The following is a 27139-nucleotide window of genomic DNA, read 5'->3' on the forward strand; positions in this document are numbered from 1 at the left end:
CAGCCGCATGAGGGCTGTCCCTGCAGGAAGCCCCAACACCGCTTGTGTGTGTAGGGGGGCCTTTTGCTATTATTCGGATTTGCTATTTTCAGCTGTCCTTTGAATTGACTTAATTTTACTCTTAGTTTTCTTTAAGCTGTTGTGAAGCGTCTCAGTGGTGAACTGATTTAACACGTAACCTGCACATCCCTTAATCTTTATGGGAGCACACACGTGCATGTGCGCAAGCTAACAGCTGTGTTTGTAATTTGTACCACGTCAGAAAGCTTCTGACTAATTTAGATAAGTGTGTCATGTGGAGGGTGGTGATTTTTCTTTTTTTTTTAATTTAACTTATTGACTGAAAAGGAGAGTCAGTTTCAGTCACAAAATATTTTATATGTCTTACCTGGCCTACTTCTTAGCATCACAGTGAAGAGCTTTCCTTTTTAAGCTTAGAGTGTGTATTTTGTGTGTTTATATTTCTTTATCCTAAACTCTTTTTTTAACCAAACTCTTAGTGTCTCCTACCGTAATGCCCTGCGGAAAAAACTCCATTCTTCCTCCTCTGTGCCAAATTTTCTAAAATTTCTGGCTCCCGTAGATGAAAATAACACCTGTGACTTTAAGAACACGAACAGGTAGGGCTCCGTTTAAATCGCCAGGTCTGGATGCAGTGCGCTGGGTGCTGAGTTGTTTGATAGATGGGACATTTCTGCTGCTCTCCTGCCATTTGGAACTCTAGCTAAGCCCTTTGTGTCTACTTAAGCCATTTCTCCTCACCCCTGCCCTTTGTAAAGCACGTAGCCACCTTGTGGTTTTGTATAGGGCTGGTTTGCTGGCTCTGTTATCATATAGTCTATGGTTCTGTGGGGCTGTTAAAGGGCAGTAGCCTATGCCTGTCCTCACGCGGCCAGTGATCCAATCCGCCAGCTGTGATCATTGCCTCACTGTGGTGTAGACTGAGTGTGAACTGCAGGATCCTGCTCAAACTCTCGTGTGAGTGGAAAGAAAATTATGAGTGTGAACTGCAGAGTCCTGCTCAAACTCTTGTGTGAGTGGAAAGAAAATTAATGAGATATTTATATATTAACAATTATACTTTGTTTTATAGTTTTAAAGCTAAAGGTTTTAAAGTAGGCAACATCATCAGTGATTGTATCATTAGTTCCTTGATTTAATTAGTTCCTTCTAATTAAATTATAGCTGCTTTTCTGTTTTAGCGTGCATGCATGAGCGTGGGGAAGTGGGTGGGAGGAAGGACTGGGGGTGGTGTGTGTATGTGTGTGGATGGTGTGCTGTGTAGGTGTGATCTGGGTGTGGATGTGTGGTGTTTATGTATGCTGCGTGTACTGTGTACTGTGTGTATAAGGGGGGCTGTAGGGAGGAAGAAGAGGGAGGGAGAGAGATTTGTGGCAGTCATGGGATAGAGGCTGGGCTAAGGAACGTAACCCCACAGGATGGCTAGTGTGGATTGGGGTTCTGGTGACAGTGCCCCAGCTAAATAGTTTTTCTCTTTTGAAGTAGCACCCAGAAAGGCTCAATTGGAAGCTATGGTCTGTGGAGCATACGTGTTAAATATCTTCTATGATAGCCGTACAGGGCATGTGAACTTGTTCTTTTCACAGTGTCCTTTAAGAGTACTGATCCACTGTGACTCTGAGTTAGCTTCTGTGGTCTGTGGCTATCGGGATCTGTTCATGGAAAGAGAAAGCCAGCGGAACTATAACTCTGACGCCTCCCATCACTCATGAATCGGCCATCTTGCCATTTTAGGGACTTTGAATCCAAAGCAAACCACCTGGGTGACACAGATGGGACCCCCGTGAAGACCCGGCGGCACTCGTGGAGACAGCAGATATTCCTTCGAGTGGCCACTCCACAGAAGGCTTGTGACTCCCCGAGCAGATATGAAGGTAAGGCCACCCCTTGTGAACACCGCAGAGGTCTCGGACACCCTGTTACTGGGAGGGAGGTAGAGAGAGGACCACTTGGCTGGAGTGTCACAGGCAGTCTCTGAGATGAAATTAGGGAAGGACAAAAGGTCACTGAGGACCCTGCTCCCGTCTCAGACAGGGACAAGGGAGGCTCTGGAGCCCTTATTCAGACTCTACTTCTCCCTGGAGAGAACTTCAACCTGGATTGAGCTCTCTAAAATTCTCAGAGTAACTTAGGCTTATGACTTTTGCCACACCTACATAAGGGAGCAGAAAGCTAATTAGAAACATTTTCTGTGTGTGTTGGGGCAGGGGGTGGGGCATGCGGTCCTGGCTGGCCTGTGACTCTATATAGACTAGGCTGGCTTTGAACTTAGAGAGATACACCTGCCACTGCTTCCCAAGAGCTGGGATTACAGGTGTGTCCCATCACTCCTGCTAAGTATTTAAAATTCATAATATAAGAAAGAAAGTCATGAAGTGTGGGTAGTAAACAACTCCGGTGGTTCCTTGTACAAGCTCAGCCGCTCCATGATTGTCCATTCTGTGTTTATGCTCCACACTCCAGGAGGCCAACTATGAGCTACCCTGAGAGGAAGCCTTACTGCTTCCTTAAGTAAGAGAACAAGGCAGAGACAGCTCTCAGCCTTCCTTGCTCCTAACACAAGCCTGCAGTCGTTTTAAAAGCATGTGTTTGCTGTTCAGTAGTGATACTACTGCAAGAGCAGCGGTGTGGTCTGTGAACTAGGGGTTCTGATTTTTATGTCTGAGCCAAATCCTGTGGGGAGGATTAGTTTCTAAGGACAAAATTCATAAAACCAAGGGGAACTAGAGGGTGAACAGTGAGATAGTGTTGAAGAAACCTATCTAAGGAGGGGTTACACTGTACTTACAAATGCACTGTCTAATAAAGCTAAGGAAACATCTTCAATGTGTCTGCCTCCCACCCGTGCTATGGATAGAACCCAGGTCCTTGCGCGTGTCAGGCAGCTACTCTACCACTGAGCTGTGCTCCGGCGGGCCCCCTCCCCTTCTGAGTTCAGCAGTGACTAGTTGAAGTTTTGTGAGACTGACAAGTTTAAATTAGCAAAGTCTGAGAGGGCTAGCACTGCTCCTGAGCCTACAAAGGGTTGGTACATCTCAGATGGTTAAATGAAATGCCGCACTCACCACGTGGAAGCAAAGTTGTATAAATAGGAAACCAAGTTCTATCCAGCTGTGACGAGACAAGTGTTTCCACAGCGAAGCAAACAGAGACTGTGAAGGGAGATGCTAAAAGCTGCTTGGTGGCTGAAATATGAAGCCCAGGGCTTACTGGTACTCCCACACAGTAGTGGCTGCTTACCATTGTTGTCTCTGAAACCCAGGGAAGCCACTGGCTCTCTGGGTGAGGGCTCTCAGCACTGAGCACTTGGAAGGACCATACTTGGTAAAGATTCACTCTGTCCCGGGTGGTATGGCAGAGGTGCTAGTAAATCAGAGTGAAGCTGTGGCAGGCGGAGTGTGCTCATCCGAGGGCTAGGCGGAGGGCACGCAGACACACTGCTTTCTCTGAGTAGAGGACAGCGATGCTCCACCTTCGAATTAAGTCTCTGGTCTTCAGAGCCTCACTGTTGTCCCTACCACAGACAAGTGGGTGGCAGTACACTTGTCCCTGGGCAAAGTTATGCACACACTTGTCTCTTAAGTGGTTTTGTCTGTGGATTTCACTAGCTTTCATGAGATTGGGGTCCTTTGGTGATCTTGTTGAAAGGTGGATTGTTGAGGTGGGACCAGTTGCATCCCAAGCTCTGTCTCTGAAAGGCTTTCTTTCCCACTGATACTGCTGTGAATAGCCCATTTTGAGTAGTTAGGGCATAGAGTAAAGCAGCCACAGTGGGTATGATATGAGTCTTCCAGGCCTAGCTAGTCTCTGGGCCTCTGCAGTCTACACTCAGGGCTCTCCAAGGTCCAAGAGCCTCCAATAATCTCGGTTCTCAATGAATTTCTTGTTTTCTTTGTGGTGGCAGGAACGAAGACAGGGCCTGCTGGGCCAGTGCTCACCACTGAGCTGCCAGTGACCTTTTATGAGAAGGATGCGTGTGTAAGAAAGCAGGGTGCACTGGAGAACAGTGATACCGAGTAAGCGGGTAAACATGGACCTGGGAAAGCAGCGGTCTACTGGCATCCTCTGCAGGCAGGCTTTGCCCAGTGCTGTGTTCCAGAGATGCACTGTCTACACAAGTCTGCTTTCCTTGTCGAGGGCTCTCTCCTCATTGTCAGGACAGCAGAGGATGCTGGAAACCAGCTCTTAACTAGCTAGTCTGTGCTGCGTGCCCTTTAGTTTCTTTTCTCAGCGTACCATATGAAGGAGAACTCTTTGTCATTATGAAATAATTTTTAGGCAGCTCTCCACTTGGAACAGAGAGAATCTTTTTGTTCTGTTTGTGCCAGGGAACAGTTTTAGCCTTCATTTAGTTCTTTTCATTTAAGTATTTCATATCACAGTGTGCATTTTACCAACAATAGATGCCTTCAGATTTTGACATGTTTTGAAAAGGGGAAGGAAACTCTTTTTGGCATAAATAAGAGTGATTTATTGACTTGAAGCCCTTTATGTGAGTATATAGTCCAGTAAAGCCAAGGCTGAGAGTTTTGTTTTGTTTTGTTTTGGCTTATGAGTACAGCTGGGTCGGCCTAAACCCTGAAGAACTTTAGGTTAGATAGCACATGAACCAAGAAGTAAACGTTTAAGGCCAGACTAAAGCGCGTAAGGGATCTTCGGTGTGACTTCTGTGTTACTGTGCAAAAGGTGGGAAGCACTTAGTGGCTGATTTGTTTTCAAAAATTGATTTACCTCGGGGAGATTTTAATGGCTAACATAAGTGAAATAATGCAAACGCCGTCTCCATCTCTGCATTTTCTCTTGATCAGGAGTGCTTGTCTTTCACTGGGCACGGGGACTTCATTGTTGAGACTGGGTCAGCCAGGCTGCCCCTGAGCTCACTGTATAGCTGATGCTGCCCTTGAACTCTCGAATCTCCCTCCACTTCTGAGTGCCGGGGTGCCACAGGTGTGCCCCCGTGCCTGATTTTTGGTGGTGGTGGTTTTTGGTGCTGGTAGCTTGTCTTTCTGGCTTTTGTGTTGTGTGTTGTTTAGTGCGGAGGTTGGACTAAGGGCTGCATGCCTGCGGGGCAAGTACTCAACCATATGGACTTTATCCCTGGTCTTCTGGGGAGATTCTTAAGTACCCAGGCTGTCCTCTCACAGGCCAGACTCATGTGAGTTCTCCAAAACTGGGATTGCTGCCACATCAAGACCAGGCAACCTCGGGTGACTGGAGAGCCTGTCACCACTTGGTGGCAGTGTTTCTCCCTGGTCTTGGTGGCTCTGCTCTCCCATCCCCAAGAAAGAGCTTGCTTTCTTCCCCAGTACTGTTGTGTTTGAGTTAAGATAGTTGTCCTTCTGCCCACTTGTAACTTATTTGAATAGGGAGTTGTGGGTTCTGTAGGACTTTATGGGACTAGTCTCCCTTTCTTCAGGGTTTTATGGCAACGGCAGAAGCAGGTAGTGTCCAGTTGACAGATGTGATTATTTTTAATTTCTCCTCTTTGAGATGGGTCTGGCTCTGTAGTGCTACTTGGCAGCCTGTGCCCTAGCCTCACAGATACTGGAGTTCCAGGCATGTGCCACCTCCCCTGGCAAGATTGGTTTTCCTTCAGTTTTATTTAACTTTGCTTTTCGGTGGTGAATAAAGATCTGTCTTGAGATGGAGTTTTCAAACCAAGGATTTGATTGTTCATGTGAAGTTTTTGGTTTTTTGGTTTTGTTTTGTTTTTTCTTCTGTTTTGTGTTTGTTTTTGTATGTGTTGTCTTTGGCATATCATCCTAGAAGCCACTGTGACTGGCCTTGGCTGGCTGCTCCTGCCTGCACTTGTTAACACTGCTAAGGCAGCCCTGTCAGCTTTTCCTGATGCACCTCTGGAATTCAGACAGCAAGTTCGACCACTTCTGCTTGCTAGCAAGGCTCGAGGAGTAGAGCTGAGGCTTCTATACTGCAGTGTGGGAGCTGGGGGTCCTGGGAGTCAGGTGACCAGGACTTGATTGCAGCATCCAGCTGCCAGGGACTTCCTCCTTAGGGTCAAGTGACTGCTCAGAGCATGCCCCCAGGACAAAGTCCAAAGTGGACGTTTTGATTTGTCATTCTCATTTTAAATTTTGTGGCGAGGACAGGGTCTCACATAGTTCATACTGGTCTTGAACTTTGTGTAGCTAAGGCTGTCCTTGAACTCCCAATCCTGTGAGTACTGGAATTACAGATGTGATTTTCTTCTCTAGCTTAATTTGTTACCATTCAAGGTTTCAATAAGCTGTTGAGTTTAAATAAGACAATGGCAAGAAGTTTACAGTGTTTTCAGGGGAATCAAATCTGTGGACTTAGTGCAGTCTGGTCTGAGTATGACCAGCACAGAGGCTCCATGTCCTGTAGGTACTGTTCTGTACCCCCAGCTTTCCCTCCCGTGAATGTCTGCTGACAGTTCCTACTGCACCAGCCTGCTGGCCCCGAAGCTCTACACCCTCTAGCGTCCCTAGGTACAGGGATGGCCCCGAAGGGGAGGGCAGCATGAGCTCTGGGAAGGGATTCTTTCCTTGGAAAACACAGTTTATTTTTACTTACAAAGCAACTCTATTGAGATATATTTTGTATACTGTACAAATCACCCATTTAAAGCCCACAGTTCAGTATTACTATTTTTAGAGATGCAGTCAGAGTACTGAGCAGCTATTACTATAGTAATTACTGTAGTACAAGTTAAAAATCCTTAAATCACTAGATAAAGAATTTTCTAACCATCACTTCTCAGTCCATTGTCCCCACCCCTAGCTGACAGGCAGCCACTAATCTACCATGTCTCTGCAGATTTGCTTATCCTGGACACTTCCTGTAAATGCATCCACAGAATTTGTGGTCCCTCTGCTGGCTCCTCCCACTTCTCATGATGTTCTCTAAGTCTTGTGTCATGTCAGTGCCTTATTCTCTGATGGAAACTAATGCTCCGACCTGTGGACATGTTACATTCTGTTTAATGTCTCCCAGTCAGTAGACAATGTGAGTTGTTTCCACCTCTTGGCTATTAAGAATAGTGCTGTTCTGAGCATTGATGGAAAAGGGGTTTTGTGGATGATCATTAGTCAGCTATAGGATGGAACACAGGACCCCCGATGGAGGAGCTAGAGAAAGTACCCAAGGAGCTGAAAGGGTCTGCAACCCTATAGGTGGAACAACAATATGAACTAACTAGTACCCCCAGAGCTCATGTCTCTAGCTGCATATGTAGCAGAAGATGGCCTAGTCGGCCATCATTGGGAAGAGAGGCCCCTTGGTCTTGCAAACTTTATATGCCCCAGTACAGGGGAATGCCAGGGCCAAGAAGTGGGAGTGGGTGGGTAGGGGAGCAGGGCGGGGGGAGAGTATAGGGAACTTTGAAATGTAAATAAAGAAAATATCTAATAAATTTAAAGAAAGAAAGAAAGGAAGGAAGGGAGTTAGGACTATGGGTGTGACACCATGGTAGAGGTTTGCCTAGAATACATGTGAGTCTGGGTGTGATCCCAGCCCTGAAGAAAAAAAAAAGACTTTAATTGTGAATTGGTGCAGAAGCCCTTCCCGTGGGGAGAGACTGCACTGCTGACGCTGGGCTGGTTCTGCCAAGCCAGAGCTGGAGGAGGCACTTAGGTTCTTGCTGTGGGCTGGCCTTGTTTGCTTTGCTTTCACTTCAGTCTGATTCTCTTGGGTACTGGTACTGTCCTCGTGAGCTCATGGGAAGCCTGATCTCCAAAGAGCCTTCCCTGGGGTTCCCACAGTTTGCCTTCACCCCTGGGAACCAGTCAGAGGGCCATAGGTTAGTGGTATTTGCAAAGTGCCGCGTCTCTTTCAGTGATCCTTAAGCTTAGCACACCCCAGAATGCTTTGGGGGAGCTGTAGAAACATAGGCTACGGGGCATCACCCCAAAGTTCTGGAGATTAAATTATTTGGGGAGGAAGCCTCAAGCCCCAGTGACTTACAGGAAAGGGCCCATTATTTCCGACCTAAACTCGGCTTCCAAAAGTTTTAAGTGAACAGTAAGATAGCATCAGAATGAAAAATCGATATATCCTATAGCAGATCGGGTGCCATTGCACACCCACCCACTCATTGAATACTATCAGTAGCCATTGTAATTATCCCCAGTGTGTCTTACACAGTTAGTGTCTCTGCTTTTACACATACTAAATTCCAGGGTATCATTACTCATCTTTAAAAAGATAGTGGGCAGCTTGATTGAGATACCCATGGCTCCTCTGTTCTGATTAGTTAATGCAGCCCAGTTCCAGTCAATTCTGATTAGCATTAAATTCAATCTCCAGTTGCCCAGATAAACTGTTCACAGTTTTAGGAATACATACCTGAGAGTTTTGACGGGTTTGCTCACTTCAGCTAGCCCCTGATCAGAGTGAGGCTATGTCACAGTAAAAGAACACGCCTTGACTTGGAAGTTTTACAGACTTACATGATAATTCTCTAATAAGCACACTTTAGGCATTACCAGGAACCCCAAAACTCTGGCGGGGGATTAGAATCTGCCTAGTAAGATGGTTTTTGTCCTTTACATTTAAAGGAAGGAATGTTTGTTTGTCTTTCAGTGGTGGCAATGCAGCGTATGCCCCTGTGCGTGGGCTGGTGGCTTGAGAGTTATAGCTCTTGGCACTTGTAGTGAGCTCTTGCTTTTGTAAAAATCCTGAGACAGAGCCAAGAGATGCATTATGCTGTTGTCTAAATGGACTTTTCCAAGTAAATTCATTTTAACGCTTTCATACAAATGAAAATATTTGCAGTCTAAGTCCTAAAAGTTTTTAAACCTCTTTTACCAACACAGGAGCACTGTAATTATTATGGTCTTATATAATTCTGAATATGATTGGTAGTGGCAAACGATAAATTTTATACTTGAGAGAATACTGAATTTTCCCCAGAATACTGAGAACAGGTTCCTGTCAGAGTGTAGGCTCGGTTTTACCAGCATGAACAGCCATGTCTGGGCTCATGTCAACAGTTGGACTGTTGTTACCTCAGCCCCCATTCTAAGACTGTGTGTTGCAGTTCTGTCTTCCCCACTTATCAAGAGAAAGTTTACTAGTGCCAGCCTTTTCTCTTGCCAAGGCTTGAGTTAAGGGGTGTGGTGGGGTAAATAGAAGCATTTGGCTTTCTCAGCGCTGTAGGAGTTCCATGGTGCCTTGGATTTAGATGGGAAGGCACAGCAGGGGGAGAGGGGATTCCTCCCTTCTCAAAGTCTTGTTCATTCTTACCAATGCTTGCAAAGAAAGAAGGAAAGTTTGGAACTCATCATGAAAGCATGCATGCAACACACTGAGGAAGTCTCTGCGACTCTGCCTAACTCTCAAATTCCAGTACACTGGGCATCTGTCCCCACGAAAAGCAAGCTGCATACACCTAGCCCATGTGTTCTCCCAGGATATAACCAGCCTGGTGAATTGCCTTTATTCTGTAGGGTCCCTCCTTGCATCCTGGTACTCAGTTTGCTTTGTCCTGATGGTCTCTCATTTCCAGCCTCAAACGAGATCATTTAGAGATTTTTGTCTGAGCCAGTGCACAGTGATGTAACCAGAGAGACTCGTTTGTCTTCTGTGAGAAGTATGGCCAAGAGGAGTGTAATGGCTGTTCCTGGTTGTCAACTTGACTATATCTGGAATGAACTACAATCCAGAATTGGAGGGCTCACCTGTAATCTAGATCTTGAGTCTGGAAGACACAAGTTCTGACTTGGATCTTGGCATGGAGCTCTTAAGGCATGGTGGCCATGAAAAGCTTAGGCCCAGGCAAGGTAGTACATGTCTTTAATCCCAGGAGACTAAGGCAAGGAGATCTGAGTTCAAGGTCAACCTGGAACAAAGCAAATCCCAGATCCAGCCATAATGGTACACACCTTTAATCTGAGCCACACTGTTTGCTGGAGGACCTACATAAGGACATTGGAGAAGGAAGATTCGCTCTTTTTCGCCTGGTTGCATTTACTTGCCAGCACATCTGTTGGAGCCTCCTACTACAGAAGACCAGCTGAAACAGCTAGCCTCGTGGGACTGAATAACTACTAGCTCCTTGGACTTCCCATCCACAGCTGCTCGTTGTTGGGTTGATTGGACTATGGACTGTAAGTTATCACAAATAATTCCCTTAATATATAGAGACTATCCATAAGTTCTGTGACTCTAGAGAACCTTAATATAAGAAGCAATGCCCCCTCTCTTTGTCCCTGTAATGTTACCAGTGTACCTGGCCTTGTCTCTCTTTTCCCTTCCCCTGCCTCTCAGGCATCCTTCATCCATTTCCCGCCATGTCCAAGCCAAACAAGGAACCACCAAGGAGGAGGGCTGTGATGCCCAATTGTAAGCCCTTATATCCAGAAAGTGAAGTCCTCCCACAAATGCCTAGTGGACTGTCTTTTGCATGTCATTGTCTGAAACCTTGTCACCTGGCCACATATAGTGAGCAGGGAAGCTGGGAGGCTTTGTTTTTGCCTGTGTTCCTGCTGCCTCGTCTGGTATTTGGGGAGTAGGAATGGCGTAGGGCTTGAGGATTGTAGTACTCACTGCCTGTGTGGAGCTCTGTCTATCGCTTCCTGAACATTGGGCTGTACGTTCAGGCAGCCATGATTTCACAGGGTGATTTCTCTTGCCCATAAAGCACCTCCTGCTTATTTTCTCCCCTTGGCAGACAACCCATCACGTAGTAACACTAGCAGATTTCCCTACATCCTTCCAGGCCACCGCAGTACCAACATTCCCCCCTTTCCTCATGGGACATAGTGGGCCTCTCTCTGTTCCTAACCAGTTTCTGATGGTCCCTATGGGCGAGCTTTCTTTCTTACCTCTGGTTATTTGTGGTACCTCATGACGCTGGTACAGCCACTCAAATGTAAGCATAAACTAATCAACAAAAATTTAGCTCCTAGCCGGGCGTGGTGGCGCACGCCTTTAATCCCAGCACTCGGGAAGCAGAGGCAGGTGAATTTCTGAGTTCGAGGCCAGCCTGGTCTACAGAGTGAGTTCCAGGACAGCCGGGGCTACACAGAGAAACCCTGTCTTGAAAAACCAGAAAAAAAAAAAATTAGCTCCTCATGGTAACATCATTTTAGGTGCTCAGAGGCCACAAGTAAGATCACACAGTATTCAAGAGTACAGGTTTAGAATATGCCCCCGCACCCAGTTCAGTAGTATCATCCTGCCACTCCCCTGCCTCCTTAGATTTGCTGCCCAAGAAAGATCTAAGGAGATTTCTCATTGTACTGCCTGCCACTCAGAACTACTGATGGAAGCTGCAGAGCCCAAGTGTGTGTGTTCTCTGTTCGCTGATATGGTCATCTATAGGCAGAGTCAAGATTGCCCATACTTCTCCCCCAAAATAGCATTGCTGAAAGTGTGTGATAGATATCAAGTGTACCACTTTCAAGGAATCCTAAAAGCAGGTGAGGATGTTGAAAGTCATCTATTCAACTTCCTTATAGATGAAGAAGCTGAGGCTTGTGAGAACAGGACCTGTTGGTCACCAGGCCTTTTGGTGGTAGATTCTTCTCTCCAATTCTTGCCTCTTTTTGTGGCAGAGTGTCACCAAGCAGGTTGTCTTCCCTGAGCCTCTTCCTGTCTCACTCATTTCCAGTTCAATGACAGGAAGTTGTTCTCAGCTTCTTAGCCATCTCCTGTGCTGTGTAGCTGTGCCTAAGGGCACTCAGGAAACAATGGAGGACTATAAGCCCATCTTCCTCAGTGGCTATTGAATTCTAAGATCAGCAGGTGACTCCAGCCAGCTCACTGTGGGTACAGCTCAGTGTGGGTACTGGGGACCAAAACTGTGTCCTCTGCAAGAACAGTACATGCTCTTAGCACCAAGCCATTTCTACAGACACTGATGGTAAGCAAGGTGGAAAGATTCTTTTTGTACTTGATTAAATCTTGTCATCAATACCCTAAGGCTATAGATTGTAAAAAGTTCTTCTTGATAGCCTGGAATTTTTTTTTCATGTTTAAACAAAACAAGAAAATTCTTATAGTGCCTCACTTTATATATGAGAAGACCGAGACCCATAGCCCCAGTGCTCACAGCAGTCTTCATTTGTCCTTTAATAGCTCCAGTGCTCACAGCAGTCTTCATTTGTCCTTTACTTAGAAGAGTCTGGGATCAGTGTTCTTTGGGGACCATTTACAGAGTAGCCTGTCAGATGCTTGGAGATGGGCTAGCATGGTCTAGCATGGGCTAGCGGGGCTGCCCTGCTTGTCTCCTCTCAGCTCCGTGCCTGGTCCCTATCTCAGCTCCTTGTTGTGTCAGATGTGTTATGGTCACTGTGGAGCTGTGAGGGGGCAGCATTGCACAGCTCCTCAGAGCTCAGGCCTCCCACACAAGGCAGAAGTGGGAGTCTTCAGAAAAGAACGGGGAACTTTCCACACACATCCACACGGAGATGCTGAGCTCTGGACTGCTGTGATGTCAAAGTGATGGGACCTTTGGGAGGCCGCGGGCTTACAGAAGTCTTCCTCATGCCGGGCCTCTTCCTCTCATGCCCTCCTCCCCTTCCCAGCTGTGGTGCTCCAGAGGGGAATCTGTAGGCTCTTTCCACTGCCCCGTTCCAGCCTGCAAGCCTTTGTTTTCAAAGCAAAGCAAAACTCTAGGCCTGGTGTGAGAGGGCACTCCCATAGTCTCTGGAGGCTGAGGCAGGAGGAGCAGAGAGTTCAAGGGCAGATTGTACCACATTGCAAGACTTGTTTAAAAGGAAAAAAACTAAAAAGTAAGATTCCATGCTGGTTACTAAGACCCGCTGTGATAATAATTTGCTTCTGGCCATTTGAGAGAAAGTGGGTGACCTTGGAGGTACTTGGGTGACCTTGGAGGTACTTGTGTGACCTTGGAGGTACTTGGGTGACCTTGGAGGTACTTGGTGACCTTGGAGGTACTTGCGTGACCTTGGAGGTACTCGCAGATCAGAGTAGTGCCCTGGCATTGGTTTGTGTGTAAAACACACACTTACACCTCGAAGCGGCTGAGATGCTCAGCTTTGGTTGTGAGTTTCCTCTTGTAAAAGTGAAACCCTTAAAGCCATTAGCACCCTCCCCTGTCCCCAGCCCACACTAACCTTTGTTCTACTTTCTATTTCTATGAATGTGGCTACTTTACATGGTTCCTGTGAAAGGCAGCCTTTGTCTTCTTGTTTCAAGTTTATTTAAGTAGTTTCCTCTTGCTAGCTCATAGCAGGTTTTCCCTTTCAAGGTCAAATTATACCTGCAGTGTTTTGTGTGCCACGTGTGGTTTTGCTTACTTATATTGACTGGCCTTTTTTAGTACCCATTTCTTAGCAGTTGTGACTAACTGTGAACCTTGGTGCAAATGCCAGAAGTGAGGCGCCTGACCAAATGACCCTTGTATTTTTAATGTGCCACACTCTTTTCACAGCATTGGTGCTTTCCCGGTGCCCTAGGGTTCCACACACACACACACACACACACACACACACACACACATCTTCTCTTGCTATTTTCTGGTTAATTTGCTAGTGGTCAGTCTAGTGAGGTGATTACCCCATTGTGGCTCCTCTGTGACCTGTGTGGCTAACACTGGTTTTGCGATGTCCTCCATAGATATGCAGGTATAGCATAGAGTAATGACAGCGTCTACCTGATAGGAGGGATGTGGACCAGTCAGTGGAAGCTGTAATCACATAGGATGCAGACAGCCTCTTCTCTTTGGGGATTTAGAAAACAAAAGTAGGCACCTCCCCTACAAATGGCAGCCACATTGTTCAGCTTTGTTTTCTGACACAAACTCTTGCAGTGTAGGCCAGACCAGCCTTGACCTCAGAAGTCCTCCTGAGTGCTTGGATTATAGGCTTTACTGCCACACCTATGTTCAGCTCACACTTAACATCACAGAGGCTGTCATTTTTGCAGAAGAGTCATATTGTCAAAAAGACATCTTCTGGTCCCTTAGACTATGTGTGGCCATTTGCTTGGTTGCCTCAGTCTGCCAGCTGCCTCAACAGTTGCGGATACCTAAGGACGATGCTGTCTCTTAAGCTGATATGTCCAGGATGTTTGCCTGGTCAGGAAAGCCTTAGTGCTGTGTTTTCCATGGAGAGAGGCCACAATTTCACATTTAACAAGCTGAACATTATAGGAGTCGGGCAAGGACTGGGTCCACTAGTTTAAACTTCTGTTTCATAGCATCCCTCTATGCTTAAACTTCCTCATCCCCTCTTCCGAGCAAGCACAAAAGTGTTTCCCAACTCACAGGCTTCCTTTCATGGATTCCAGCCTTAGATCACACCCAGATAAGCATTGTGTAATAGGTGGGCGGGACTAGAATTTCAGCGACATATACCCACAAGGCAGGTGGGCGGGGGAGGAGGGCAGCAGAGGTCCTGGCTACAGCTGTGAGCCACTCAGGCCTGCGGTCCAGCAGCGACTTAGATAAAGGTCCCTGTGGAATTCCGGTTGTTCCCTAGCCATGGCTTTTCTGACTCTTCCCTTGCTCACACATTTCTTCCCTGTACTCCTCCTGGGACTTTCTCCCTGAGAGTCTTCTCACACCGCCTGCTTCCTTTCCTACGTTCTCCCGTGCCCCAGCACTTATGAATGTCTGCCCTGCATGGGCTGCCACGTGACTCTGCTCGTTCTTCCGTAGCTTCTGGATATAAAGCTTCATCTCTGCCACGTGACTCTGCTCGTTCTTCCGTAGCTTCTGGATATAAAGCTTCATCTCCGGAGCGGAGTGGAGTCCCCAGTGCACCCCAGCTTGCCCTTCACCATTGCCCTGCTTCAGAGCCTTGCCACAACACGCATATGCTCAGGGGCTTCAGACCCTGCACCCCATCATGGCAAAGACTTAGTCGCCAGAGAGCTGCTTGGAGTGCAGTGCTAGCAAATGCTAACATGCAGCAGGAGTTCAAGGGCAGGCCGGGGGAGAGTATAAGGAAGTATTAGGAGTGTGTGTCCTTGGGAAGTTCCACTGTAGCAAGCTTGCCCATTAAAAGTGTATCTTGTCATTAATAGGTAAAGGTATGGAAGTATGTAGATAAATATCTTACAATTTCCCTGGCCCAGAAAGGGAAATTTGGGCGTTTTTGAGCTGTTATGTTAGTCTGCTTGTCCTTCCCACCAGAGTTCAGACCATCCTTTTGGTCTCTGAGCCCAAGGCACAACTCTCTTCTGTTTTGTTTAGAGGTGTGGGGGGGGGGTGGGGGGGCAGGGGGAATCATTTTATAAAAAATGCTTCACAAGGGCTCATCACGGGCTTCACTAGGGGTGTACCTCCAGCCCTTGTAATAGTCTTTACCATGCCCAAATGAAAACTTTAATACATGTCTAAAACTATAGGACATGCCCCCTGCCCTGGGATAATGCAGTGGACACACCATGTTTGCAGGACTCCTCCCTGCTGGTGTAAGTAGAATGAAGGGGCCCTTGCCTCTCCTATGGGTTCAATGTTTGCTCCCTCCCAGATGCCTGTGATGAAGCCCTGGCCCCTACTGGGTAGGAGATTAGGAACAGCATAGAAGCCCAGCAGCTCTGCTTCCCACTGCTCCCCTGCTCCCAGCCACTCCCTAGCTCCTCACTATTCCCCAGCCCCTGGCGAGGGCTTATTTGAAAGCATACTCTCCCTCCTCTCTCCTGCTCCATAACTTAACCTCTTGACTCTTTCCAGGCCTCCTTTTAGCCTCCATAGCACCCGTGCCAGGCTTACACCTGTGCCGCGGCTGGGAGAGGCTTGGGGACAAATAAGGAAGTAGGTGTCTTCTCTGGTTCTTTTTACCATGCCTCCGGGTTTGCAGAGGCCAGAGCTGGGGAGAGGTGCACAGGCAGAGTGTGTGTGTGTAGTATGTGTGTGTGTGTGTGTGTGTGTGTGTGTGTGTGTGTGTATACATGCGAGCACACACTCCAAACAAGCTGCTTCACTGCACTTAGCTAATAACATGGGTTGGGCAATGGTGCCTTTAGCTTTCTGTAGTATATTTTTCTGTTGTGTGAGTGACTCATTGGTTTCTGTCCCTGACTATTTATGTTCAGATCTGGAGGGTTTTTTGAAGGGAATTTATTATTGTTCGATTTGTGTGGGTGGTAGATTTGGGTCAGTAGGGAGGAGCCCCTTTCTGAGTGCATTTCTTAAGAAAATGGTGTTAATTTGAGTTCAAACAATTGCCTTTGACTAAGATCATGTGATTTGGCCAGTGTTTGAAAAGACAGATGTATTTTTATACTTTATTTAATAGTCACGGTGCACATGATGGGTAGAGTCATTGTTTAATCTGAAACTTATTTAAAGGTACCCTTGGGGCTAAGAGGTTAGCTCAGTGGTAGAATACTTTACAAAACCCTCATTAAGATCCATAGCACTGCAAAAATAAAATAAATCCAAGACGTGCCTGTTGTCTCGTATTACAGTGTCACATAGTATGATGCTACCAGTTAAGATAAATATATAAAAACTTAACTTCAGTGAACATACTGAATGCCCAGATCCAGGGCCTTCAAACATGTCTGTGAATTAGAATTCCCAGTTGTGTAAGCCTTGTTTGCTGGGTCTACCCTAGAGTTTATGATTGATTTATCAGGCCTTGGTGTTTGGGACTGCATTTCTCACAAGCTCTCAGGGTTGCCTCTTGCTGATGCTATTAGGGCCATATTCTGGGAAGCAGTCCCGGGGACTCAGCTCATTGACACTGCGACCCACATGCTCTTAGGGGGACTCTGAGGCAGCTTTTGTCTTCTGTGCCTCTGGTAAACTGCGGGAAGAGGTGGCTTGATCAGCAGCTGTAGTCCTGGACATCAGCAGTGTAAATGACGAATGCTGAGTGCTTGGACATCTTTTAAAAGCTCTTTGTTGGGCTTAGGGTGAATACCAGTAAGCTAAGTGCACATGGTCCCTGCCTTCAGGCTCTGGCACAGAACTTGTAGCATGCCCCCTTGTTACTTCTTCACTGCACATGCATCGGGATGGAGGTCTTGCTTAACAGGTGACCCTTTGTTTGTGACCCACGTTACCAACTTGGCCTATTTCTTGCAATATACCTGCACCTCTCTCCTTTTCCTGGTCTTGGTGGAACTCTTTGTGGTCTCTGATTCTATCTGCTGCTTTGCCCATGCTGCACTTCTCAGGGAGAAGCTTTCCCTGGCCTTGGCAGCTGCCTTCAGACTCGGCACGTGATGACTGCCCCAACTCTATAGAAGAGCTGTTAGGGATGGCTCATTCATCAGTAATGGCCCCTCTGAACTCCTGTTACCCCGCTGACCTGTCTTCAGCCACTCCTGACACTGACTGGAATGGGGCCCACTCAGCTGTCTCCTTGGGAACAGAACTTGATTTTATCTCACCATTGTTTTGGGCTGAAGTGGGTGGATGCTTGGTCACAGGAGGATTAAGACTGAATCGGCCATATGTTTCTTATAAAGTCATATGTGTATAAAGGTATGTATGTGTTACTATCTCTGTAGATTTCAATGAGGAGGGGGATGGATGGATGGATGGATGGATGGATGGATGGATGGATGGACTGTGTAATTTAAGAACACAATTGTTTTTAGAGAGCCCCAGCCCAGTCCCTTGCTACCAACATAACATGCTCTAGGGCCTTGCTATGTTCTGTCCCTCTGATTTCTTTCTCTTCTGCTCCGTCTTCTCAGGATGTTCCAGGCTGCCCTGGTTCCCTTCTCTGGGATCCTTGAATATTGTTTGTGTTTGGGGTTCAGAGCAGTGGAGAGGCTTGCACCAGTGCTATGGTAGCAGAGGGTAGGTGCCTACGACCCCACAGGCAGGAACAGGAAGCAAGAGCGAGCATCCTGAGGGGGGCTGGTGGGGGGGCATGACCTTAGGACTGAGCTTTATGGTGGTAGTGGGGAGTCAGCCAGCCAGAGAGGGCTAAAAGGCCATCCCAGCCCTCACAGGCAAGATGGTCCATCCCTGACAATGCTGTTAAGCAGCCATGGGTCCTGGGCATGCCAAAGCGGGGAGGAAGGACCCCTGTTGTTGAGGGAGGGCCCTGGGGCCTTACTGTTAGTTTTAAGATGGAGCAAGCATTTCTCTTCCCCAGTGTTTTCAGTATGTGAGTGTTCCTTTCAAAAAATCTGCAGTCCAGGTTGGAGCAACAGCTCAGCATTAAGAACATGTATTGTTCTTACGGAGAACCTGTCTCTGACTTCCACCCAGCACTCACAGCATGCAGTTCGCAGCTGCCTCTGACATGTCTCTGAACTAGTTAGGTACTCACATATGCACGGCACACATACACACACACACACACACACAAAGTAAGAAAGACATACATATAAATAATGAAAAATTTCCAGTCTATGGAGAAATCTAAGCTGCACAAAGGTTTTAGTCACTAATGTTAGAATCAAGCACTGAACCTTACCCAATAAGTGCTCTTGGAACTTTGCTTATAATTCCGTATGTGCCTGTAGGTGACCAGGGCGCAGAGAGGCCTGGAGCCTGCTCGTTTGGTGTGAATGACTTGGCAGCATCGGTGTGACTCAGTCATGCTTCTCTCTGGCTCCTCTTTGCCTGTATTCCCATACCTGAATGAGGCGGGCAGGCGGCGGTTAGTCTGGGCTCCGAGTTCTACTCCTGGCTCCACGGACTGAGTTGCCCTATGTTCTGAGTGTTTCCCTTGAGCCCTAAAAATGTTTCTGGGTTATCTGGTGGTATGGAGGTAAAATTGGTAGGTACTTATAAATCCTGCCACCTAGCATCTAGGAATTATTCAGACACGTGACTTTGAGCCTCAGTTTCCACACTGGGGTGTGAAGAGTGTTCAGTGAAGTCACCTTCTAGAATAGAATCTCTTTGCGTTCGGAATGCTGACCATTCTGAGTAGTAGTCACATTCATTACCAGTTCTTCCATCAAACAATACACAGACACTATTGGATTAAGTAAATTAAATTTCATTTGTTTGGGAATTAATGTATAACTATTTCCTTTAAACTTATTTTTCTTTTATTGGCCATGGATTTTTTTTCTCTCATAATACATTCTGATTTCAGTTTCCCTTTTCTCTACTCCTCCCAGTTCCTCCCCAACCCCTTCCCATCCCAACCCACCGCTTTCTGTCTCATTAGAAAACACAGGTTTCTAGATATAACAATATAAGATACAGTCAAACAAAACTAACACATCATAGTAACACAAATTAGCAGAAGGAAAAGAACTTCAAAAAAGGTACAAGAAACATAGAGACACAGATAACCACTCACACATTCAGGAATCACATAAAAACTCTAACCTGGAAGACATGTTATATATACAAAGGACCTGTAGGGTAAAAAGAAGAAAAAAAGTGTGTGTGTGTATGTGTGTGTTTAATTTTTTTTTTTTTTTTTTTAAGGAGAAGCTTGACAGGCCCTGAGACAGGGAGCCTCTAGAGGTGCCTTTAAGATCATTTTCTGTTGGCCATCTACTGCTGGGCACGCAACCTGCTCTTTACAGTAGTTTCCCCAGTAAGAGAAGAGAAAACTGAAGTTTCGTGTGCAAGGGGTTATCAGTTGGAGCTCGCTTCTGAGCTAGGGGTGGTGGGGGCATGTGTCCACTTCTTTCAGCTCTCAGACTCCGTCTGATATAGAGCCATGCAGACACGGCATGCTGCCTCAGTCTCTGGACGTGCATATGTGTATCAGTCCCATTGATTGAGGGCCTTGTTTCCTTGGTGTCCTCTGTCTCCTCTGGTTACATTTCTTCTGTCTCCCCTTCTGCAGAGTTCCCTGAGCTCTGAGAGAGGGATCTGACAGAGACCTGCCTTTTAGGGATAGGTGTTTCAAAGTCTCACTCTGCATACTGTCTGATTGGTGTCTTACTTGTTCCCATCCTCTGCAGGAGGAAGCTTCTCTGACGATGGCCGAGTCAGGCACTGATCTGTGAGGATAGCAGAGTGTATTAGAAGTCATTTTATCGATACTTTTTCTTGTTAAGAACAAGGATATCTAGGTTTTTTTGGTAGCATCCAGAACAACTTCCGATACCAAAGATGCTAGCATATCCGGGTAAAGGTTTTATTTAGGCACCAGCTTGAATTCTCTTTGCTCAAAGAGTTGTGTAGGTATTGTGGGCCTTGCCACAAGTTTGTGAAGAGCAACCTATAGTCTTGGCAATACCCTGAATTGTTTGGGAGTTTCCATGGGACCTTTTTGACCAACAACTCAAATAAATATAACCCAGTTTCAGTACTGGAAACTTGATATGATGATAGAGATGGCCAGTTGGGACTCTATCTCCCCCATTATTTGATTATTTCATTTAGATCCCCTTCATACATATATATATATTTTTTATGAATTTTCTACTACTTGCTTTTGGTTTCCCTAAGACAGCCCCTTAATTTTAGATGTCTCTCCCCATATTTGTAGAAATATCTTTTATTCTCCTGGTAATAATAGTTGTCATGTTCAAGGCTGACTGCCTCTGTCTGCTAACTAGGACTAGTCCTGGAAGCTTCTAGCCTCCTTACAACCTAATCTAGGCGTAGAATGTTCCCAGCCTCTGAGACTTACTGCTGAATAAGCTCACCCTTCCTAGTTCTTTCTGAAGTCTGGTTGACTGGTTCAACTCAGCTGTTTTGTCTTAAACTCTCCTCCAAGCTGACTGGTTCAATCTGGCTTTTCTCTCAGCCTCTGCTTAGCCTTAAACTAACTCTAGCAATCTGCTCTAAATTTCTTTCTCCTCATTCTCTGACTTGTTAAGTCTTTACCTATGTCTACCTTGTTCTATTTCTACAACCTGTCTCTTTATAACTGCCCCATAAAACTGCCTCTCCTTCCTTCCCCATCCGCTCGCTCTCTCTCTGTCACTCTCTCTCTTCTGCTCCCTCTATGTTACCTCTCTTTCCTGTCTCTTCCCCTGAGAGTTGGGCATATCCTGTTCTGTCAAATCTTTCTCTGATTTGCTACTTTGTCTGCCGCTCAATAAGACATCACTTTCAAAACATGGATCTACAAACTAAGCAAACTAACTTGACTTTCATTGTTTGGGATTAAAGGTGTATACTAAGGGAATGTCTGTATTCTAGCCAGAGTGATTAAAGGTGTCTGCTAAGGCTGAGCCATACCACAACTAGAAACAGAATTTTTTTTTTAAATGAATCTCAGAGTTCACACTGTGGTCAAATATCCTGCAACACATATTCCCTCCCCTGACCCCTTCCTTCTTCCCTTCCTTGTCCCCCTCTTCCCTCCCTCCTCCTGTTCTATCCCCATCCATCCATAACTATTTTGTTTCCCTTTCCTAGAAAGATCTGTCTGTCTCTCCCTAGTCCTTTACTCTATAAACCTGCGGTTGTATGGATTGCAGCTCGGCTATTGACTTAGCAGCTAATATCCAAATAAGCAAATGCACATACTATTTGTCTTGCTGGGTCTGGGTTACCTTACTCAGGATGATTTGGATTTTCCGAGACAGGGTTTCTCTATGTGGCCCTGGCTGCCCTGGAACTTGCTCTGTAGACCAGGCTGGCCTTGAGACCTGCTTGCCTCTGCCTCCCAAGTGCTGGGATTAAAGGTGTGAACCACTAAACCTGGATAGGATGATTTTTTTTTTCTAATTCTGTTCCATTTACCTGAAATTTTCTTGATTTCATTTTCTTAATGGCTAAGTAATATTCTACTGCATAATTGTACTGCTTTTTAAAAAAAATCCATTCATCTACAAAGGGGCATCTTCATTTCCAGTTTCTGACTTATGAATAGAGCAGCAGTGAACATGGGTGAGCACGTGTCTCTGGTCGGATGAAGCGTCATTTGACTGTATGCCTAACAGCAGTATACCTGGATCTTGAGGTAGATGGATCGCATCTTCCTGAGGAACCGCTACCCTGATTCCCATGGTGGCTGTACACGTTTTCACTTCCACCAACAATGGGTCAGTGCCCCTCTTACTCCACATCTTCACCAGCATGAGCTGCCCTTTGTTGTATTAATCTTAGCCATTCTAATGGGTGTAAGATGAAATCTCAAGGGAGTTTTGATTTGAGTTTCCCTAATAATTAAGCATGTTGAACATTCTTTAAATGTTTCTTAGCCATTTGAGTTTCCTCTTTTGAAAATTCTGTTTTTATATCTGTACCCTGTGTTTTAATTGGGTTATTTGTTTTCTTGGTATCCAGTTTCTTGAATTCTTTATATATTTTGGATATTAGCCCTCTACTGAACATGGAGTTGGTAAAAATCTTTTCCCATAATGTAGGCTGCCGCTTTGTTCAAATGATGGTTTCCTTTGCCATGCAGAAGCTTTTCAGTTTCATGAGGTCCTGTTGATTAACTGTTGATCTTAGTGCCTGTGCTAACAGTGTTCTACTCAGAAAGTCTTCTCCTGTGTCAGTGAGTCCAAGGCTATTCCCACTTTCTCTTCTATTGTGTTTTGTGTTTTATGTTTTATCTTTGATCCATGTGGAGTTGAATTTTGTACAGGGTAATAAGTATGGATCTATTTACAGTCTTCTACATACAGCCAGCCAGCCAGCCAGTTTGACCAAGGGTGTATTTCTGGCTTCTTTTTCACGTATCGGGTGCTGATATGTGTAATGGATTTTGGTCTGGGTCTTTCTTTCTGTTCCACCAATCAGCGTGTCTGCTTTTGTGCCAATACCATGTTGTTTTATTACTGTAGCTTTGTAGTATAATTTGAGATGAAGAAAGGTGATACCTCCCACACTTATTTTATTTTTTTAATTCATGTATGACTACTCTTCTGCATATACATTCACAGACCAGAGGAGAACATCAGATCCCATTACAGATGGTTGTGAGCCACCATGTGGTTGCTGGGAATTGAACACAGGACCTCATGAAGAGCAGTCAGTGCTCTTAACTGCTGAGCTATCTTACCAGCTGTTTTATCATTCAGGATAAAACAGCTAATTTTGTTGCTAATTCTGGAATTTGGGGTTTGGGTGTGTGTATGTGATTTTCATATGAAACTGTAAATTGTCCTTTCAAAATATGTGAAAGAGTTGTGTTGGAGTTTTGATGGTGATTGCATTGAATCTGTAGGTAGTGTTTGGTAGGGTCACCATTTTTACTGTACTAATCTTACTAATCCATGAACATAGGAAATCTTTCCATCTTCTGATATCTTCTTCAGTGTCTTAAAGTTTTTATTTTACAAGTCTTTCACTTGATTGCTTAGAGTTACCCATGACATTTTATATTAATTGAGGCTAGTATAAAAAGGGTTGTTTCCCTTATTTCTTTCTCAGTCTGTTTGTCAGTTGTTTGGGGAGTGGGGGTGGGGCTACTGATTTTAGTGAGTTGATTTTGTATATAGCTACTGTGTTGAGAGTATTTATCAGCTGAAGGAGTTTCCTGGTGAAATTTTGAAAGTCACATGTATACTCTCATCATCTGCAAATAAAGATACTTTGACTTCTTCCTTTCCAATGTCTGTCCCCTTCAGTTACTTTATCGCTGCAGCAAAGACTCCAAGTGCTGTATTGAGTAGCGTTGGAGAGGCTAAATGACCTTGTCTGCTTTCTGAGTTTAGTGGCTCTGCTTTTGAGTTTCTCTATTTAAGCTGATGCTGGCTATGAGCTTGCTGTGTATTGCCTTTATTAAGGTATTTCCCTTGTATTCCTAACTTCTTTAGGATTTTTATCACGAGGGGGTGTTGGCTTTTGTCAAAGGCCTTGTGTGCATCTAATGAGATGATCATGTGGTTTTTGCCTTCCAGTCTGTTTCTATGGAGAATTATGTGTCTCAGTTTACAGATGGGGAACTATCCCAGCCTGTTTAGGATGAAGCCTGCTTGATCATGGTAGATTATCTTGTTGATGTATTATTGGGTTCACTTTACAAGTATTTTTATTGAGAATCTTTGCATCTATGTTCCTAAGAGAAATTGATCTGGAATTCAAGATCAAGCTGGGCCTTTATGTAATTTGAATATCAGGATACCTGTGGCCTCATAAAGGAAATTGGGCAGCGTTCCCTATGTTTTTATTTTGGGAAGTAATTTAAAAAGTATTCACATGAACTCTTTGGAAGTCTGGTAGAATTCTGAATTAAAACCACCCAGCCTGGGATTTTTGTTGTTGTTGTTGGAAGACTTTTAATTACTGCTTCTATTTCATTAGGGGTTATAGGTCTGTTTAAATTGATTATCTGATCTTAATCTAACTCTAGTAAGTGGTACTTATCAAGAAAACTAACCATTTCTTTCTAATTTTCCAATTTGGTGGAGTAAAGGTTTTTAAAGTATGCCTTTATGATCCACTGGATTTCCTCCTGTCTTGCTATATCCCTCTTCTCATCTCTATTTTATTCATTTGGATCTTCTCTTCCTGCCACTTAGTTCATTTGGATAAGGGTTTATCAATATTACTAATTTTCACAAGGAGCTAACTCTTTGTTTCATTGATTCTTTATGGTGGTGTTCTTATTTTATTGACTTCAGCCTTGAGGTTATTTCTTGCCATTCACTCCTTTGGGGTTTGATTTCTTTTTCTTATTCTAGAGCTTACAGCTATGCTGTTAAGTTAGTAGTAAGAGACCTGTCCAAGTGTTTTTATGTAGGCACTTAGTGTGATGAGCTTGCCTCTAAGAACAGCCTTCATTGTGTCTCAGAAGTTTGGCTATATTGTGTATTCATTTTCATTCCAGGGAGAAAGTCTTTACTTTCTTCCGTAATTTTGTCTTGACCCACTTTTTTCCTCGGTAGAGAGTTGTTCAGTTTCCATGAGTTTGTGTAAGCCTTTTGTTGCCGTGATCCAGCTTTGCTCCATGGTGATCGGATGGGATGCAGGGCGTCATTGCAGTTTCCTTGTGTCTGTTGAGACTTGCTTTATATCAGAGTATTTGTTCAGTTTTGGAGAGAATCCATGAGGTACTGAGAAGGTATACTCTTTTGGGTGGAATGTTCTATAAATACGTTAGGTCCAATATTTCTCTACTGAGCAGTCTGTTGGTAAAAGTAGGATATTGAAAGATTCCACTCTCACTGTGGGGTAGTTAACATGTGATTGAAGCTGTAGTAGTGTTTGTTTTGTGTTGTTGCACTTGGTGCATAGATGTCAGAATTGCAGTGTCCTCTTGGTGGAGTTTTCCTTTGAGTATATATGTCCTTCTCCATCTCTTCTGATTGGTTTTGGTTTGAAGTCTATTTGACAATCAGACAAGCTTATTTGTATTACCCAATGTATTGCCCCAGTGACTGGCAAATAGACAAAGGCCGAGAACACTGGGAAGGTGATTTATGCCTTAAACCTCACATCATCACTGTCACCAAACGGTACTTGCAGTGTTGCAGATCTAATTTCTGCAAATACTGAAGTCAAAGCTGGTACTCCATAAACCTCTGTAGACGGCTCCAGTCAGAAGCCACCCTGGACCTGAGACCAAGCAGCCTAAGCTACTAAGATTATTCCCTGTTCCTGGCTGAGTTGCAACCCAGTATTACTAGGAGTTCAGTTGGGCAGGTTACTAGAAGAAATGAAGAATTTGCGCTTCAGTGTGAGCTCAAGGATCTCATGGCAGGTCCCCATTCAACTTGGGAAATGAGAGCTCGGGACGGTTGGAGCTGGCGGCCAAAGCAGATTCTGTTTGGGTAATTTTGAGGCTCAACTCACCTGTGAATGTTGTTGCACTTGCAGATGTTAAGGTTCCTTAAGTTTAGTGTGCACGATGGCTCCTGGGACTGCTTCTTGTCATGTGAGGCCCACTTGTATGACCTCTGCTGCCTTTTAGTTCGAGGGTCACTGTGAATAGGTATGGCATTGTATATGTCTGTAAGATATTTGAGAATTACACTATCATGTGTACCAAGAACATGGTTCCTGTAAAGAAAGGAATGCAGTTCGTGAAATGTGAGGCGTTAAAACACAGACATTTAGAACTGATGTGGGGAAACTGGAAGTTGCATCTAGTGGTCAGCAGGAGCTTCTGAGCCAGGCACACAGTGGGATGGAGCGCTGTGCACCTGCTTGCTTACTAGATTTTCTTCTGGGCACGAGTTTCCTTTTCAGGCAATTGTGTGTCAGGATAAGTGACTACCTGTAGAAATGCCCAGTACCACTGGCGTCCTGCAGTTGACTGGGGGTCTGATAACAGTCCCAGTTCATACTGTCTCTTAAATATATTACCTTTCTCAGAGCATCTAATGGGACAGTGAAAGTGTGTATAAGCCAAGCTGCTGTGTTTCCATGCTGGGTCCCTGCTACCTAGCTGTGTGACACTGGAAAGTCTCCCAAACACCTGCACCTTGTTTATTTGTTGTTATATCAGGTTTTTAAAAATATAAAACTAGACTTACAAAACTAAATACCGGAGTCTTCGGGTGGTTGAATTCCATAAGTGATTATAGGAACATAGTAACAACTCTATGATTAATTGTTATTAGATAACCCCCAAAAGTCAACGGAAACCGGGAAAGTCTCTCCAGACATTTCCCCAGCTACTAAAGCTTTTGCTTCCTAGTAAATGTGTCATTTATTTCATGTTTGTGGCTCATACATAACCTAGTGTGGTGAATATTAAAACACAATTTTTAAATCACATTTACTTATGTGTATGTGCGGGTCGGAGGCAAGCATGCATAGACCACACAGCACTCATGTGAAAACCAGAGGACAGCTTTTGGGAATGAGTTCTTTTCTTCCTTCATGTGGGTCCCAGAGATTAAACTCAGGTTTCCAGGCTGATGACAAGTATCTTTACCTGTTGAGCTGTCTTGCTGTCCCCAAAACTTACATTCTGAGGCTGGTGGGATGGCTCAGTGGGTAAAGGTGCTTACTAAGCCCAGTGTCCTGAGTTCAATCGCAAGGATCCACATACAGGTAGAAGGAGAGAACTAACTCCACAACGCTGTCACATACGCACGCACACACACACCACGCACACAAGATTTTAAAAGGAAAGAACTATCATCCTGCAATGTCCTTCTTGTTTGTCTCCAGATTATTCCGAGCTGGGAGAGCTCCCTCCACGCTCCCCTTTAGAACCGGTGTGTGAGGACGGCCCATTTGGCCCAGTACAGGAAGAAAAGAGGAAGACGTCACGCGAGCTTCGAGAGCTGTGGAAAAAGGCCATCTTGCAGCAGATCCTGCTGCTCAGGATGGAGAAGGAGAATCAGAAGCTACAAGGTTGGTTTGGAGAGTGAAGCTGAGCAAAACTGATGCTCTTACTTAATCCTTGCACTCAGGATACAGTCGAGGTGGCCTCACGGA

At 45.2% G+C, this 27139-nt stretch overlaps 1 protein-coding gene across 11 annotated transcripts in view; it reads left to right on the forward strand.

Moving 5' to 3' along the window:
* Tbc1d1 (TBC1 domain family, member 1) overlaps window positions 1–27139 on the forward strand; it is a 195182-nt gene that overhangs the window by 127885 nt on the left and 40158 nt on the right. For 7 of the 11 annotated variants that reach the window (XM_011240758.3, XM_030254739.1, XM_006504036.4 and 4 more), the window contains 3 exons: window positions 501–620; window positions 1756–1895; window positions 26870–27055. In XM_011240758.3, the coding sequence (XP_011239060.1) occupies window positions 501–620; window positions 1756–1895; window positions 26870–27055 (446 nt within the window). Of the gene's footprint in view, window positions 1–500; window positions 621–1755; window positions 1896–10084; window positions 10107–26869; window positions 27056–27139 lie in introns of those variants that run through there. The other 4 variants (XM_006504037.4, NM_019636.3, NM_001289514.1 and 1 more) reach the window with 2 other exon arrangements.

Source organism: Mus musculus, chromosome 5 (genome assembly GCF_000001635.26).
Source record: "Mus musculus strain C57BL/6J chromosome 5, GRCm38.p6 C57BL/6J".
NCBI lineage: Eukaryota > Metazoa > Chordata > Mammalia > Rodentia > Muridae > Mus > Mus musculus.